The sequence below is a fragment of the Leptinotarsa decemlineata genome, unplaced genomic scaffold, assembly GCF_025532065.1.
Source record: "Leptinotarsa decemlineata unplaced genomic scaffold, Ldec_3_MD MMD2_tig00027589_RagTag, whole genome shotgun sequence".
NCBI lineage: Eukaryota > Metazoa > Arthropoda > Insecta > Coleoptera > Chrysomelidae > Leptinotarsa > Leptinotarsa decemlineata.
In genome coordinates, this window is record NW_027412722.1 from 167256 (window position 1) to 184934 (window position 17679).

The 17679-nt window shown below is 32.0% G+C and overlaps 1 protein-coding gene across 1 annotated transcript; it reads left to right on the top strand.

The window, feature by feature from the left end:
* Nucleotides 1-1296: 1296 nt before the first annotated feature.
* LOC141486983 (B-cell lymphoma 3 protein homolog) lies at nt 1297-17679 on the top strand. The gene is made up of 6 exons (XM_074185584.1): nt 1297-1300; nt 3466-3596; nt 6021-6228; nt 6570-6710; nt 9306-9588; nt 17466-17679. The coding sequence occupies exons 1-6, from the start codon at nt 1297-1299 to the stop codon at nt 17485-17487; spliced, it is 789 nt and encodes a 262-aa protein (XP_074041685.1). The 3' UTR covers nt 17488-17679.

The window sequence follows — 17679 nt, forward strand, 5'->3', positions numbered from 1 at the left end:
TTTTTAAATGATACCATCTAAAAAGAACATTGCTATGGTCTTTGCTTACTTTATTCTTATTGTCAATACCCCAACATGAAATAAGTTTTGAGTATATTGCAATAAGTTTTGAGTGTATTTTATCGAATTTCGGTAACCACATGATTTTAATTTATTTTATCTTAATTGTTGCAATAAACTTGTAAGCGATAACATTTTTTGATGAAAAACAGTGTTTTTGATCAGCTCGTTAATATTGTAACTTACTCACTAGAAAAAATTTTCAATAAATGTCTTCAATTTCAATGTGTGTTCATGTATACGTACCTCAATTAGTTTAGGTTGGATCAGTTGATATTGATGAATGATATTGTTCTTATGAAGCCCAGTTTAGATGAAGCAGGCCTCTTAAATATTTACTACGCAATGGTTCACTCTCGGCTTAGTTTAAATATCTTGGCTTGGGGAAGAGCAAGAGACTTAAATAGAGTTTTCGTGGCTCAGAAAAGCATCCTGAGACTCATATTAATTTGAATTTCAGAGATAGTTGACGACCTATTTTTATAGAAAAAAAGATTTTAACCCTCATATCCATTTATAATTTTAAATGTGCTGTGTTCGCAAGACATAACTTATCGGTTTTTGCGACAAATGGATCTGAACACGAACATAATACACGTCATGGAGCTTTTTGGAGAATTCCACAACACAGAACCTCATTATATGAGAACTCCCCACCGTATAATGTAATCAGTTGTTTTAATAAGTTACCAAATCAGCTGAAACAAATTACTAATGATAAGGTATTTCACCACAAAATTAAAATCTTTTTACTTAGAAAGTGCTATTATAGTTACCAAGAGTTTATAAACGATAATTCAATTGACATAGATCTTACATGACTTTTGCTTTTTCAATAGTTAACAATATTGATTGTTTATTTTTATTTTTATACATAGACACTCATATTCATATGTACAAATTGACAGATTTTATTTATTTACTTATTTATTTATACATATGTCCGTATATTTTTTAGTGTAACAAATTGTAATATTATACTATAAGGACCCACCATATGTACCTAGCGTACCAACAAATGGTTAATAAACTATTATTATTACCATTTTTTCAATTTTTTTTATTTTTGTTGAATTGTACTCTTTGACCTGAGCTTTGCAACTGTATAAATTGTGAGCTTCAATAAAGTCTATCTATAGTTTTTCAGCATTTGAAATGAATTATATTGGTAAATCGAAAAGAGGGTCCCTTGAGACTTTACCAGTCTTTGGTCAGAAAATCTTAAATTATCCTACAATGTGTATGTTTGTTTTACATATTGATCTTTATTATCTAATATATGTCATGAGAAGAACCAGAAGTTATAATACTGTGAATGTGTAAAATCATGTTAGCTGGTAAATAATTTCTGAATTCACTTCATCTTTTTAAAACTCTTATCCAGTTAAATAATCTAGATCTAGATAGTTATTAGTTTGCATTTAATTACGAGGTCTGTTGAAAAAAAATTTGTTAATTTTCATTTTTCCCAAAAAATATTTATTTATTCATCAATTTCTATTTTGTCCCCTTCAAAGTAGTCCCCCTCAGATACAATACTGTTACGTTTTGCCCCGTTGGTTAACCAATAATTGACTACACTGATTAATCAAATTTAATTTTATTTCACAAACACTTCAACTATTATTTGAATGTCTATCGCCTTACTAGATCTCTTCGCGTACCGCACTGTAACGTCCACTTGACCGTCTCGATGTCCTCGTGGCTAGCCTTAATCGAATGTCGTAGAAATTTCGCCCAAAGTTCTGACAAAATCGCGAGCATTATTCTTGCTGCTTCTAGGGTGGCGGGGAATCATCGTACACTCTCGCTCTCTTAGCCATGTCACACCTGGTTTATGGCTACCAGCGGCGGCCGGCGTTATTTTTTTTTCGGGCATGATTTACAACACTACCCCTTTCCCTGAGGTTGTTCGCTCCAACAACATTCCAAGAAGGGACATCACGCGCCATGTAAAGACTCTGCCTCTCTATGTGGACAACTTTAGGCTTGTTTCTTGGTGACAATTGGATTCTGTACACCAGATCGTTTATCTTTTTGGTTACCAAGTAAGGTCCGTACCATGATCTCTGCAACTTGGGACACAAACCTTTTCGACGTTGGGGTTGGTAGAGCCACACCGCTTCACCCTCCTTGAAGCTTATTGGGAGCCCCTTTTTGTTAAATCTTATCTTCATCCTGTCGCTGGAGCGCTGTAATTTGGCCTGGCAAATTCGTGTACAATTTCCAGTCTCTCCTTCAGGTCATTCACATACAGGTACCTCTTGAGATTCATCGAAAGGACTGCCATACAATACATCTATCGGAAGCTTCAGTTCCCTACCAGTCAACAACATGGATGGTGTATAACCTGTGCATGTTGGGAGCTCCTGTATGCCAACAGAAAAAGAGGAACCAATTTATCCCAATCTTTTTGATTTTCGGAGACAAACATCGAGAGGTAGTTATTGATAATGCGATAACGATAAAGTTGCGGCCCCGATCCAAGTGTAGTTCTTGGGGTACTCCGTGTCTAGCAGTTACGCTCTGAAACAGGGCTTCTGCCACCGTTTTAGCCTCTTTGTTGGGTAAAGCTACTACTTCAAGCGATTTGGAAAAGTAGTCCATCACAACCGTAAGGTACTTGTTACCAGATGTGGTAATAGGGAGTGGTCCCAGAATGTCCACTGCCTTATCTTCGGACCCTTTCTCGAAGAGCTCAGGTCACAGCGCTTACACCACTCTTTCACGTCTCGACGGCAATTCACTTTTTCAACATTTTCATCGGATGTTAATGTAATGGGGCGTCCAGGGCGAGCGTCGTCATTCACATCTCAATCTTTTGTTAAAAAATTGTACTACTTGTAAACATTTTTCGGGCTCGGAGTACAATCACTGTATGCCACTGTATGCACTCAACTCCATTTTTTACACAAAATTTGATGCAAATTTTTTGATCGATTTTTTTCAATAGCAGAAAATCGCCGAACATACAAAACACTTCTAATATTCATTCCTCTCACCAACAAACTGAACATGCTGAACAGCTGAAACTGTAACATAAGTTCGAGACGAGTGTACCAACATAAAAAAATAAAATTTCGCTAATCGGATGTACGTAGCCCGTGAAATTTGAACATTCACATTTTTTTACAGACCTATCGTATATTACCTAATGTATTGACCAATTCCAATTCTTGATGAAAATCCATAACTTATTGAAGTAATACTTTATTGTGAGCGAAACATGTGTTGCAGTTTTGTAAACTGTCTAGTGGAAACCTCACAATAATGAATCATCAACCGATAAAAACTTCTAGAGAACATTGCACTATGTGTATTCATGAAGGCTTAACGTGGAACAAATTGATTCAATGATGATTTCGCACTGAAAAAGTGATCTTATGTGATTTCCTAATGTAACAGTAATCTATATCGATGATTTCAGGCCCATTCATTTGGGTGTGTTGAGGAACGATCTAACTGTGGTGAAGAGAAGTTGGTTTATTTTGAAAATCTTGAACCAATCTGTGGACCTCCCTAATAGTAATGATTATGTGAGTATCGTTTACTGATTTATTAAGTTCAATATTTTTAATTATATATTTTTTTTTATATATATTATTTTAATTATACGAGGGTTGCCTTTTATATTTCGGGATTAGAGAACAAAAACAAATATTAATCATCGAAAATCACTTTATTGTTTTTCAAAATATTCCCCATGAAGATCTATACACTTTTGCATGCGTTTGAACCAATTGTCGAAGCACTTTTGCTACTCTGATTGAAGTATCTCCAAAACATGCATTCTGAATGCAGCAACCGCTTCTTCGTATCGAAAAACGTTGACCTCTCAGTTTGTTTTTTACGTGTCGGAATAAAAAGAAGTCATTTGGTGCCAAGTCTTAGGGCCGTTGCTAGATATTCTGTATACCAATGAGCTAGCAAATGCTATTGATTTCAACACTGTGCAGTTTGCAGATGGCAAAAGCGTGTTTGAAGCACTGAATACATTGGAAGATTGGTTCACACATAATCACTTAAAGTTGAATATAAACAAAACACAAGTAATAAAGTTTTCCCAACAATCAAATGCACGTGAATACTCAGATGGTAGATCAACAATATCAGCTTGTAAAAGTACAAAGTTCTTGGGAATTGAGCTTGATATTATATTGGACTGGAAATCTCACCTAACCTCAATAATACAAAATATTGCAAAATACTGCTATGCTCTAAGAGTGCTAACAAGATCAATAGATATAAATGCTGCTATGTGTGTCTACTACGCACAAGTTCACTCGAGGATCAAGTACGGTTTAATATTCTGCGGTGCTTCGACAGATGTCCCCAAGATATTTAAAATGCAAAAGCGATGCCTTAGAATTATATTTAACCATAAACAAACTGATAGTTGTAAACCCTTATTTATAAAAAATAAAATACTAAGGAAAACACCAAACTTTTTGAGAACTCTAAAAAGACATGCATAACCTCTACAAGAAATAAGTCAGACATGACCTGTAATACTCCAAACTTCTCATTTATTCAAAAAAACGTACCGCATACTCTAATAACAATTTACAATAAACTTCGATAAAACAACATTAAAAATAAAATTAAAAGCATTTTTACTTGAGAAAGCATACTATGCAACTGACGAGTATTTAAATGATACTATTATTATTTGAGCTATTTGACTGCTTCTACTACAATTATGGACTCTTTAGAGCCTATATCTACATGTATTAATATTTTTAATGTATGCATATATTTTTGTGCAGTTTATGTACTGTACATCTTTCCTTCCTCTTTTAACCTAATATTATTGTGATATATGTTTATATTTATACTGACATGTTCTATGCCCTCAGGGGTACTGTATTTTTATCCTGAACAAATAAATTTTTATCTATCTATCTATACGGCGGATGACTCATCAAATGGATGTTTTGGGTGCTCAAAAATGCAGATGTTCAAGCCAATGTGTGAGAGCTCGCATTGTCGTGGTGAAGAGTGATCCGTCTTCGGCAGTTGGTTTTCCTAATTTTTTGAAAGACAACTGGCAAATAAATGGTAGTGTACCACTCAGAATTGACTGTTCTGCGTTGTTCTAGTGGTACGGTTGCGACATGTCCAGTTTTTCTGAAAAAGCAGGCGACCATTTGCTTGTAAGTCCTTCGTGTGCGAACAACTTTTGTTGGATTTGGCTCATCTTGAAACACCCATACAGTCGACTTTCGGGCTCATACGCGTAAATCCACGATTCATCACCTGTCACGATGTCATAGACGTGTTTCGAAGCACCGCGATTGTATTTTTTGAGCATTTCCTTTGACCAATCGACACGAACCTTTTTTTGAGCAATTGACAAATTGTGTGGGATCCAACCCAATCAAATTTTTTTGGCAATCAAATGTTTATGCAATATTGAATGTATGCTGGTCCCACTAATGCCTAAGGTTGTCTTAATCTCACAATAGATCACATGACGATCTTGCAATATCAGTTCGCCCACGGCATCAATGGTTTTCGGAACAACAACTGATTTTGGGCGATAGTGAACGACCACGATTGAATTCACCATACCATCGATGAACACTGGTCCTTGATGGAGCTTCATCGCCAAAAATGGAATTAAGTTCATCTATGCACTGTTGTTGAATTAATCCACGTCGAAAGTTGTAAAAAATAATCGCACGAAAATGTTCACATTTTAATTCCATTTATAGGCCGAGATGAATCTTTTAAGTTACTGTAAACAACACAAATAGCGCGCGTACATCGAAACATTCTGAGTACGTATAAGCTCAAAAATGTCTACCTTTATGATAGAGCTGTCAGTTGCCAGATTGCAATCCCGAAACATAAAAGACAACCCTCGTACCTTCCTTGTTTGTGTTCAAAGGAATCAGTTTTCTCAGGTATCCTTAAAAAGGTTTCCATCACGTTCTATATAAATGATGTTTGTTTTTCAGACCGCCTTACAACTTGCCATCATGAACGATTCATCCGAAGATATAATTGCATTTTTATTGTCAAAACAAGCAAGTTTGAGTGTTACCGATAGTGAAGGTAATAATGTTCTGCATCTGGCCATAGAGTATCAAAGAACAGACGCACTGAAAACTTTATTGGATCATGCATATAAGGTTAAATTCAATTTGGATCAGCACAATCATGAAGGTGAGCCATACTAAAAAACGATTTTAAATTCATGCCTTCTGGAGATCTGTTTGAACTCATTTATTCCCATAAACATTTCTTCAATTAAACTTACTAATGGGGTTCTGAATCAATTTCAATTAAATCTACTTGTCGATTTACATTAACAAAATTTTTTGACAATTTTTCTTTCATTCATCAGTGCTCAAAATCAAAACTTGTCGCTGTTAATCATTTTCAATTTTTACTGAAATCATTTCAAAGTAACTTCAAATGATGTTGAATCTTCAGATTTTGGAAAAATTTGTGTATTTTTTGTTTGAAGAAAACTACTAAATATTCAACTATTTTTTTTTTCTCAGGATTAACTTCACTGATGATTTGCTGTTTGAATGGCCAAGATCAATGTGCAAAATTGCTTTTGGAATACAAAGCCGATATAAATGTTAGGGATCAAATATCTGGCCGGACAGCCCTGTTTCATGCAGCTGAATGCCACGATTGTAAGTATTAAGTTATTTGTTGAAAGTCATTTTTTGTGAGGGAAGACAGAATTTTTTATCGATTTTATTGAAGGGTTTTTCGCCTTCCACAATCAGAAAAATGTAAAAATTGTATCGGAGAACTTTATACAGATGTAGAACTGGCAAATTCTTTAGTTCAACCTGATAACTTACCACGTAGATTCAAAGTATTTTTTATGACGGAAAATGTTCAGTTACTTTCATGGTCATTGAGAAATTGTCTCCTTTCCCGAGTAGTGATTTTTTCATGTAATGTTGAAATTTTATATGACAAGTTAAACTTCAGTTTTCTCCATAAATCGTTGGATATTTTGCCTATTACTGAAAGCACAATATTATTTTTTTCCAACAGTTTTTTGAACATTCATTGTGAGTTATATTTCTACTATTATTGAAAGATTGTTGAATGTAATAATATAAATACTTGACTATACTAATCATGTGTTCAGGTGAACACCTTATTATTAATTTTTATTTTTTCTTATAACAATATAGTAAAAGTATTTTTGCATCTTTCAGAAATTAGTAACACTGTCATACTTTACCTCTTTTTTTTTTTGTTATTATTTCTAACAAATTCCATTAACAAATGTAACGAACTAAACTATTATTTTATTGATGAAATATATCTGAGTTCAAAGTTCAACAATGGCATCATAATTCCACATAAAACTTTTTCCCACTATCACATATCAAGTGTATGACCTTGACACATGCAGTGCATGACCAAACTCTGGGAATCACTTACGTTTTGGTTTTTACAGAATGCATTAAATTCACATCTGAAGATGGCATTGATTTGTGTTCACTATAAAATTTTATTTTTCACCTCTTTACTCAAGATAAATAAATATAGTTTAAAAAACTAAAAAAACACGCTTTTAAAGAACATCGAACTACAAAGTTGAAATAATTTTTTTTTAAATAAGCTTAAAACAATAACGAAGCGAAGGGCTTTTCATATACAAAAAATATTGCACAAAGCGCCCACGCTTTTTTTCACAATAATACTAATATTTTTCATTCGTTATTGTTTTAGGCTAATTTTAAAAAAAATGTTTAACTTTTTAGTTCGATGTTTTTTAAAAGCGTGTTTTTTTAGTTTTTTAAACTATATTTTTCATTTTTTAGGTTCGTATGCTATAAAAGCGTGTTTTTTAGTCTTTTTAAACTATATTTATTTTATATAAACTTTGGGATCAATCAGCCGTATATTGTTTAGAAAAATGGCCATTGATATTTTCCGATTCCGGAGAGGGAGCCTGAAAATCAGCTACCAAGCCCAAGGCAGCAGGCGCGCAAAGGGGGGTTACAAATAAGGCAGCTGGCGCGCTTGTTTATAAAAAAAATACTTTTTTCAAATGAAGAAATACATGTAAAGTGAGTTCGAATTATATCAAGGAGGTTGCGTACAACGCCATCTGCCCGCGAATAGATCAAACAATGTCGATAATTCTGTCAAATACAGATCTCTAGCTCGAGAGTTGCAAGCAAACATAAATACATAAAGGTGAAGCTAATAAAAGCTTGTTAATTAATTAAAAAGGGTGTGCTACGAGGGTTACCTTTTGGATTTTCACAAAAGTACAATAATAATTTGTTGCACAAGCTGTTATTTTTGAAAATAATTTCTTTGCGTTTGTGTTAAAACCAAATCTCAGAAGTTGAAATCTCAAAAACAAAACGATTTTAAACAGCTTCTTGAGGTAATGAAATTAGCTGTATATGCATTTTTTACATAGAGAAATCAGGAGCAAATAATAATTGTTTGATGTGCTCTATGGAAGCTGTGTTTTTGTAATTAAGAATGTAGTGAAAATTTAGGTTGTATTTCAATTTTGTCCAAGATTTTTGTCACACAAATTGTTGTACACCATTCAATGTTGAGCGTTCTTTGAATCGCTGAAGATATGGTAGTAATATATACGTTGAAGCCGAAAAAACGCGATTGTTTTCTGTGAAATGCTTCATGAACGGAAGCTTTTGTGGGATTATGTTCATCATGAAACACCCAAACAGTGGATTGTTGTTTTTTCACCTGTAAATATGTTGTATATGGATTTTGCAGTTCTTAAAAATTGAATTTGAAGAGCACTCAATTGCACCAATTCACAACACAAGCCTTTTTGACAAAATAGTCTAGGCTTTCGCGGCCGAGGCTTCCAGTGTCACTATTTTTCGGGTTCGCAGGCCGTGGATTTTTGGAATTTCTTCCTGACGTTTCGCTGGTGCCAGTGGCTAGCTTCTTCAGGGGTTTATACATCCTGGATTACCTGGAGTTATCGAATAGTAATCCAGGATGTATAAACCTTGCAGTTTGTATCTGAAATAAAAATTGGTTCATGATCTTCAGAACTTTGTGAAGTTTCTCTTGAACCTAATTGCTTTCTTTTTCAGAAGTTTCCCCACATATTTAGTATAAAGTTGGAGACGTAGAAGGCCAAAACGCTTCTATCGAAAAACTGAACTCTCTCAAAGATATTCCCATTTCAGTTTGAGAATGAACACGTTTCTAAACAAACAATTGTTTTGTATTATTTGTTGATAATACTCAAGATTCAATTTTTTTTCTAGCGGAAATGGTTCAGCTTTTGCTGCGACATCATGCCGACACAAAATTGAAAAATTTTTTCGGAACAAGTCCCCACGATGCGATGTATGAAATTGATGACATTCCTGATCAAATAAAATCGATGATACTGAGTAAAAACAACAAGAGGAAAGTTTTCGACGACCCCCGACCTTTGAAAATACGAAAAGAAGAAACCATCAATTCGAAAACCAACTTGAGGACCTACGCCAAATTGCAGAAAATTGGGCAAACGGAATTAGGCAAAAAATTACTCACTTCGGTGAAGTAAGTTTTTTGAATTAATTTTCGCTTGGCCTTTAGACTTTCTATCGTAAACTCTGCTTTTCGGGTAGCGCCCAGACATTGATATTCAGCAGAATAACTGTCCATTTGAGATAAACGTCCCAAGAAGGGGAACAGATGGCAGTGAGCGAAAAAATAAATCAATTATTCTGTAATACTCTGTTCTGGGTGCAGGCAAAATGAATTTTTGTACATAATAATCTGGTTACAGTTAATAACAGAAGGCTATTCGGTATCTATCGAGCTTTCGGCAATGTACAAGGGTGATTCAATATTATTCTAACGTTGGAGACCATTTCGTACTTACTATCGTGAAAATGAATGAAAAAAATTGAATTTATATGAAAACAAGTGAACATAAATGGTCTCTAATGTTAGAATTAAATTAAATCACCCACAGAGTTGTCCTGAAGAGGACATATGAGAGAACTGACCAATACTTGATGGAAATCCATCACAACATATTCAAAAAACACACGTCAATGTGAGACACGTGTTTTTTGTTATACGATAGAAACTTTGCTATCGTCCAACCCATGTTAGGAATCACACGTTAAAAGGTAATACCTCGTTAATCCCTATCTCGCACAAGTTTCGACTTCTGAGGGTTGTCGTTCGTAGGGTGCGACAGCTAGTTAACGGAAAAATAGATTTTAAACAGAACAGACACAATACTGTTAATACAAATTTTGTTTTGTTCTTTTATAGTAATTTGAATCATTATGATTATCATTACCTGCCAAACTCCTACATGATAAAATCATTAAATAAACTATTTACCTATCTAGGAACAACTCATAAGACTGGAGAATAATGAATAACAATTTTTACCTTAACGATCATTTTACCTAATTACTTATTGCTGTCCTAATTTTCTCCTTGCAAATTGAATTCAAAAGAAGAAACTATTCAAATATATTTTATCATTGAACAACAATCTCGAATTTTAACATGTATTGATTTCTAAACATTCTAAAAGGTTGGACTTTGAACTTTCCTCTTCCAATTGCAATACTTCATAATCGTGATTGAACTCGTGTTTCTCTGTCAAAAAAAGATTTGCAAATGTTTAATTCAAAAAACTACTTCTATGTTCTTTCATTCTTTTGGAAAAAGTCCTTCCAGTTTATCCGATATAAAATTTTGGATAAGAACCACAAGTCAACTTGTATACTGTTGGTCTATCTGACACTGAAGTATCATTTTTATTGTTTTTGATGAAATTACTCAAATTATTAATCTGCATCCAAATTTTTGCCTTAAAAAAAACTAGTGGTATTAATAGTAGGATCACCGAAGTAATTTAGAGTTACATAATGTTTAGTATCATTCTTTGAATCTGGTTGGACCTAGTTCAGAACTTGTTTTTGTTCAGGTACACATTTGGCAAGTAGTGACATTCATAATGATTCAAATTATCATAAATGCACGACACAGAATTTGTATGAACAGCATTGTAACGCTCAAAAATGGAAATCTCACATTGAAGTGTGTTCTTTGAATATGCACTGAAGAAGACAATAAATATTGACGAAAGCTCGACAGATACTGAATGGTTCTACTGAATAGCCCTCTGTTATTAACTGTACCCTCAAGGAAGAGAAACATAAAAAAACAGCTAGGAATCTTTTATGATGGTGTGCTTTATATTGAATTGAAATAGTTTCCGGCACTGACCCTTGTAGTAAACATAATGTATATGAAGGTATGAAGCAAATTTATTTAATTGTAAAGTTATATATATATATATATATATATATATATATATATATATATATATATATATATATATATATATATATATATATATATATAGGTTTAATTTTGATATCAAGATTTCATAGAAATGTAATTACAGAAAATTTGCCCTCCGACATATAAAGAACACAAATTTGTTTTATCACATATTGTAGTTCAACTCGATGAGTAAAAAAAATTTCTAACTTGATCACGCAAAGAAATAGTGTGTTTTCCAAAAGGCATGTAATTCAGGAGTATTAGACGCAGACGAGACCCATCTGCTGCTTGAATTGTAGCTATCTAAATGTTGTGTGGAATTTTTTTAATTCAATGTGAAAATTTCGATTTTTTTTTCTGTGTATCCGTAACTATCGAATCTACAGTGAATTGAGCTATTAGTTGTTTAATTGATAATGAAATTCTCCACAAAAAACGCCTCTTGATTTTTTCTTTGAATTCATTATACCTCGCATTCGGCATTCATATCAAAATTTAGTGAAAATTGAAATATCCCAGTAGCCCTCACAGCTAATATAAAATGAGTCATTGCTTTTATAGTTCATCATTAAATAAAAAAAATGCTCTTTTTCACAGAAGTCACCGTTTTCTAAATATGTAACCGGAATTTACTTTAAGAGATATATATTTTTTTTTTCGTTATTTTATATTAACATTTGTTTACAAAAAGGTTTTGAAGCTTTATTCACTTCTACTTATTATATGCGAGCGCTTTCGATAGCAGGTTGTGCTATCATCTTCACGGCTCTACTCAAATTGAACGTTTTATCTTCTTGTTTGTTCTTTTATTCGGTTAGAACGCCTTAGTTCAGGTATTTGTCCTCTACTGTCATCTAGATGTCTCTTTAAATTTGCTTGTATTTGGGTTACATCAGGTAATATCCTTTGTGATGGAGTTTCTCCAGTTTCATTGTTTCTAGAAATCTGTATTGTATTGTGTAGTTTATTTAGTGTTAGGTCTTGTTTTTTTATTTGTATTTGTTCCTTGATAAGTGAATCATGACTTTTAAATTTATGGATATTTAGGTTTTCCCAGATGTCCATATGGTTATGTATTGACTTGTTTTACGAGTTTGATGTTTTCTGGTGGAGGACAGAGTTTTGTATGGCGTGTGTTGCGAGATTTGATTTATATGTTATTGGGTTTATGTATGCTTTTTTGTGCTCGTCGTACCTTTGGACCAAACCAAGAAAAAACTGATACAAAAGCCGTCTAGAAGTAAAATGCATACAGAAACATTTGCTATAGATGTAACTCACTAAACAAAACCAAATTCAAATTTGCATTACGCTCTCTCAGAAATTAATTATAAATGAAAATGAACATTAACTTCCTCAGTTCTTGAAGCGTCATATCCTCATCATTCATTTAATATTCATTTCAATTCTCGGATATCAATAAATTTATTTCGTTACTGTTATTTTTTATCTGAGAGTTAGTTTTACTTTGATCAAGTAAGTAAGATGTAATTATGTCTGTATTCATATAATTTATTATGTTGAACCCAGTTGGATGTTGCCCATTAATGAATGAAATTAAATTATATCATGAATTGAGAGCCAAACTTTTTGAAAACAGTATTTTCAAGATCAAAATAAGTAGAAGATACTTAAGGGATTTTATGATGAACAAAAAAGTTTCTTCACAAATGTTTTATGTTTATTCTTTACTCCTTTCGGAAGTCTCCAACTGAAGATTTGATATGATTACTCTAGTAGTGCAGCCCAATGTATTCTAGTATTTACTATATATTATATATTAAAATTTTGTTTTGACAAAGAGGTGCGCACTTATAACTTTTTCCTATCACCAAACCATTATAGCCAATATCTCAAAAATAAAAAAAGACGTAAAACATTTGTGCCGTACAGTATTGATACGTTTTTAATACGTTTACAAAATATAGTTTGGATAGTGATATGTAGTGTAGCGTTGATGATGTGATATAATGAACGATACTTCGCATGGCAAAATGGTTCATAGCAGATTATAACAAACCGTTTTTGAGATGGCAATAATGAGATCGGCTAAAAACGGCCTGTATTTATGTTAATATATTCATATATAATCGCATGTCTTTTTATGTTGTATATCAATATTATATATTAAATTCCGATTATTTTTGAAAAGGGTGACATCTACAAAAAAAAATCAGGATCTCTTTTGTAGTAGCCATGATAACTACCGAGCTACTTCAGTTTTTATGTAACATATTTATTCCTTGGAAGTATGAGACATCGAGTCAAATCAGTGTATGTTACATGCTATATTCCTCTATGTGTAAAAGTAGACTTGGTGTTCCTTTTAAATCATACAACTCGATAGTTCCGGAGCATCTCGCTACAACTGGGAAAACACTATTCTTAGATATATCCTAGAAATAATCAATTACTTAAAAAAACTTAATCTAACAGGTTGATATATTGACAAACAGTACAATAATGTTTTTCTGCCTAATTTAAACTGATGAGATAAATAATCTTGACCCCTTAATTTTCCACCCATTTTTTATTTGATTTTTGTTTATCCAATTTATAAAAAGAACATAACTTTTTGAAATACATCCTTTGTCACTGTTCATACTTTTCATGATTCAATGTACCACTTGCAAGCGCGTCAAAGCTTCTACCAATCTAGCAACTTTTATAATAGGTATCAACATTTTTCTCGATCTCATTTCTCTTCTTGAAAGCATTTTGGTCAAAATAAACTCTTCTGATTTGCTAAATCGAATGTATCATGTCTTTTATGAAACGAAATTCAAGAGTTCTTTTTGTTTGACCAACATACTTTTCATCACAATATCCACAACTAAGTTTATAAATTCTACACCGATTAATTTCGTTTTTCTATATTTCAAGTTCCTTAATACTTGCTAAAAGTTTTGAAAGCTAGGTGTTCAGTTTTTCAAATGTCTGAACATGATCACACGTGTATCATAATCCATATGAAATATCTACAATCTTTGATTTCCTGAATCTACAATTTGTTCATTTCTCTGATAATATTTTTCTTTGTTTAATGCGATTTTGAGGTTTAATTGTTTTCCTTTCAATAAATAGAACAGCAGAGATAGGTTCCTTGTCAGAAGATTGATTCTTATCAACAGTTACCTCACGATAATTTTAATTCAAATAATCAACATACGGTTTGATAATCATGATACATAATCTTTCAAAAATTTGAAACATTAAACGTTCAATTTCAAGGTAAAGTGGCCACTCTAAAGATGAACGTCTGCTAGTGAACTTGATCTTCCAATAGTCGCACAAAATTTCATGACACTGGTAGTCGTGCTAATCTGTAAGACCGGGATTAAACAATTTATCAGTCTAATTTCAAAAGCAACAGTTTTATGTGATTAATCACTTGCTAGCATAATATTAGTTTTATAATTTTGGAATGTAAACCTTCAATTACAAAGAATTGAAATATTGAGAATGTAATGAAAAAAACTTACAGAAAGAACATTTTCAGAACTGAATTTTTGAATAGCTTCGTTTTGCATATTTTCATTCGCCTATTTTTCATCTAATGTCAATATGCATATTTGTATTCAGATAAATTATTGTAATATTTATCTTAGATACTTTCTAGGTTCAATTTTTTATGATAAAATTCTCCAGAATGTCTTGTTTAAAACAAAAAATACCTCTTCACTTAAATTATCTGTTGAGGGAAAAATATATGCACCAATAATCACCCCCAGTCTCACAGACCCTGTTTTAGTTGTAATAACTAGAATATAAGCACACCACTGGTGAAACTAACTCTGAAATATTGTGAGGAATTCTCAGGAAGGTACTAATCGCGAGAGCTTACTTTAGGTTTCCATAAAATCATACAGTGCCAACCCGGTCTGACTGACTACTGGAAGGTTATTGAAGGAAATTCAATTACAAAAAATAATTATTGTGTATATAATTTGGTGTAGAATCAACAGACATATCAACACATCAATTATATCTTGAATGATATTTCAGAAAATTTAGATTTCTTTCAATTCTTGCAAAATTGCTATGGAATAAATTGGCCAGGAATAGAAAAAAACTGATTATGATTATATTTTTATTTCCTTAATATAAAAATTCAATAACGTATAACCTAAAATAGTAAAAGAATTTACAGTAACATAATTTATAACTACACAAACTCATTAGAAGTTCTAAATCCGTATACAATAGTACAGCTACCAGACTGAGTCATGGTCGGTGGGAGGAATCGTATCTGCGTAAAGTTCTGGTTGGTGTATGACAAAGTTTTAGGAGAAAAGGAATGGAAGTCTTTGTTTGCAATTTTACGTAGTACGGATTAAGGGGTAAACAATGAATGGTTATTGAAATGCCGTTTTGGTTCTTGTAGATATATAAAAAACAGTCACCGACCATGACTTAGTCCGGCAGCTGTACATAAATATGATCAGTGCACATTCAAAATTGCATATTGCATTGAAACTGAAACAACTGAATGCAACTTGTATCACTGCTAGTCAATATGTTGATTAGGAAATGTAGATTTAGGAAGAGTCTTCTTAAATAATTGACTTGTGATTTGTAATAAAGGTAAATAGCTTTCGAAACTTCAAGTATAAGTCGATCCAAATTCCAAACTACTTAAAAAGTCAAACTAAAAAAGCTCATAAATTTAGTTTTTATATAACTTTTTGAAAGGCCAGTGTTACTCAACATTCTTTGAAGAACGGCCATAACATCAAGGATTTAGAGAGCTTTAAAAAAGCAAACTGTTACAATGAGAAATATAAATAGTGGCATGGGTCCAGCCTCCCAAAGAGGTAAACACTCTATACACTTTTTTTTTCATTCAGTCGTCTAATTTTTTGAAAATACACCGGCCTTTTTGTTGTAATTTTCTGCAAAAACTTTTTAACTTTCATACTTGCATGTATTTAATTCTTGTGTATGGAATATTTTGAAATTATTGTAATATATTTACCCAAATGAATTTAACACAAATTATTATATTACTAAACATATATTTACTGCCATTTGAATGAATAATTGTAAAAAATAGTTATTGTGAATGTTTATTTGTAGTCTTGAATAACTAAATCGACTTTATTGAATTTATATTTGAAAACTCTAGCCTAAAAGATGCATATTTCAAATTTTTAACTTAGTATTGAAAACACTAAAAAAAAGAACACATTTTCATTCATGTTTTTTCAACCCTTTTTAAAATGAAATCTCGAACATGATTCTGGAGAAATGTTAACGTAGCGTTGAAAACACTACCGGACTATTTCTGAAGACTTGTACATATAACAAGAATGTAAGAAACATATAGGTCTTTGCAATACACACTCTCAATAATGATTCTAAAAGTAGTGTTTTAGGATACGTTTAGTTTTTAGGGCAAGTTATAATTTAGCTGAACTGAGTTCAATAATAAATACTCTTGAATATCTATTGAACTGAGATCAGTTGAAGCATTGTAACGCTACGAATAATTTTTGAATCATATTAGTTTTGTTGTAACATGACTTGGTGTAAATTTTGATTGAAAGATAAATATAAAAAAGGTATTAAACTATTAATTTTGTTTGTTGGACTGTTAAACAGCTTTTCAGTAATGTTTTTGAAAATAATTGTGGCGATTATATAAACATTTGTTTTTGTAAATATTTTTTGATAACAGAATATTTTTCAAGAAGTTATCAACTACACCATTTTTGCAGTAATTAATGTTGAACTTGGTTTGTGATTGGAATGCCGGTTTGAAAACTTAGTTATTTATAACGTAGATTTCTCATTGAATATTTTATTCTCCAAACGTATCCCCAAAATTATTTTTTGTATGATTGTAATATCATAAAACTATAACTAGAGACTTAATAATTTTTATATTGATCAGGCAGGAGTTCTTATATACCAGCCAAAATATTTTTGTGTAATTCATATAATTGAAATTTTTAGGGTTTTCATTTTTGGTAATATTTATAAACGTTTGTCTGTTCTGTAGATATCACTGATAAAATGTTGAATGGGGTTTAAAATCGAACAAGTTTTAACAAATTATTGATGATTTCTTGAATAATCATTTTTGAACCATCAACTTTTAGTAATTATTTTCAATTTTTCAGGGACATCAGAGATTCATTGTAAAATATAAAAGACATTTTAGCTAATTTTCCATAGTTGTACATAATGAGTAATTTGAATTGTTTATACAATTTGGACCTGTAAATTTAGTACACCTCTTTGGTTATTTATTACAACTAAGTATTAAATATTATTTGTTAAATTTTATTTTAGCTCCAACATATTCTGATTTTTACAAATAAATGTTACTGATGA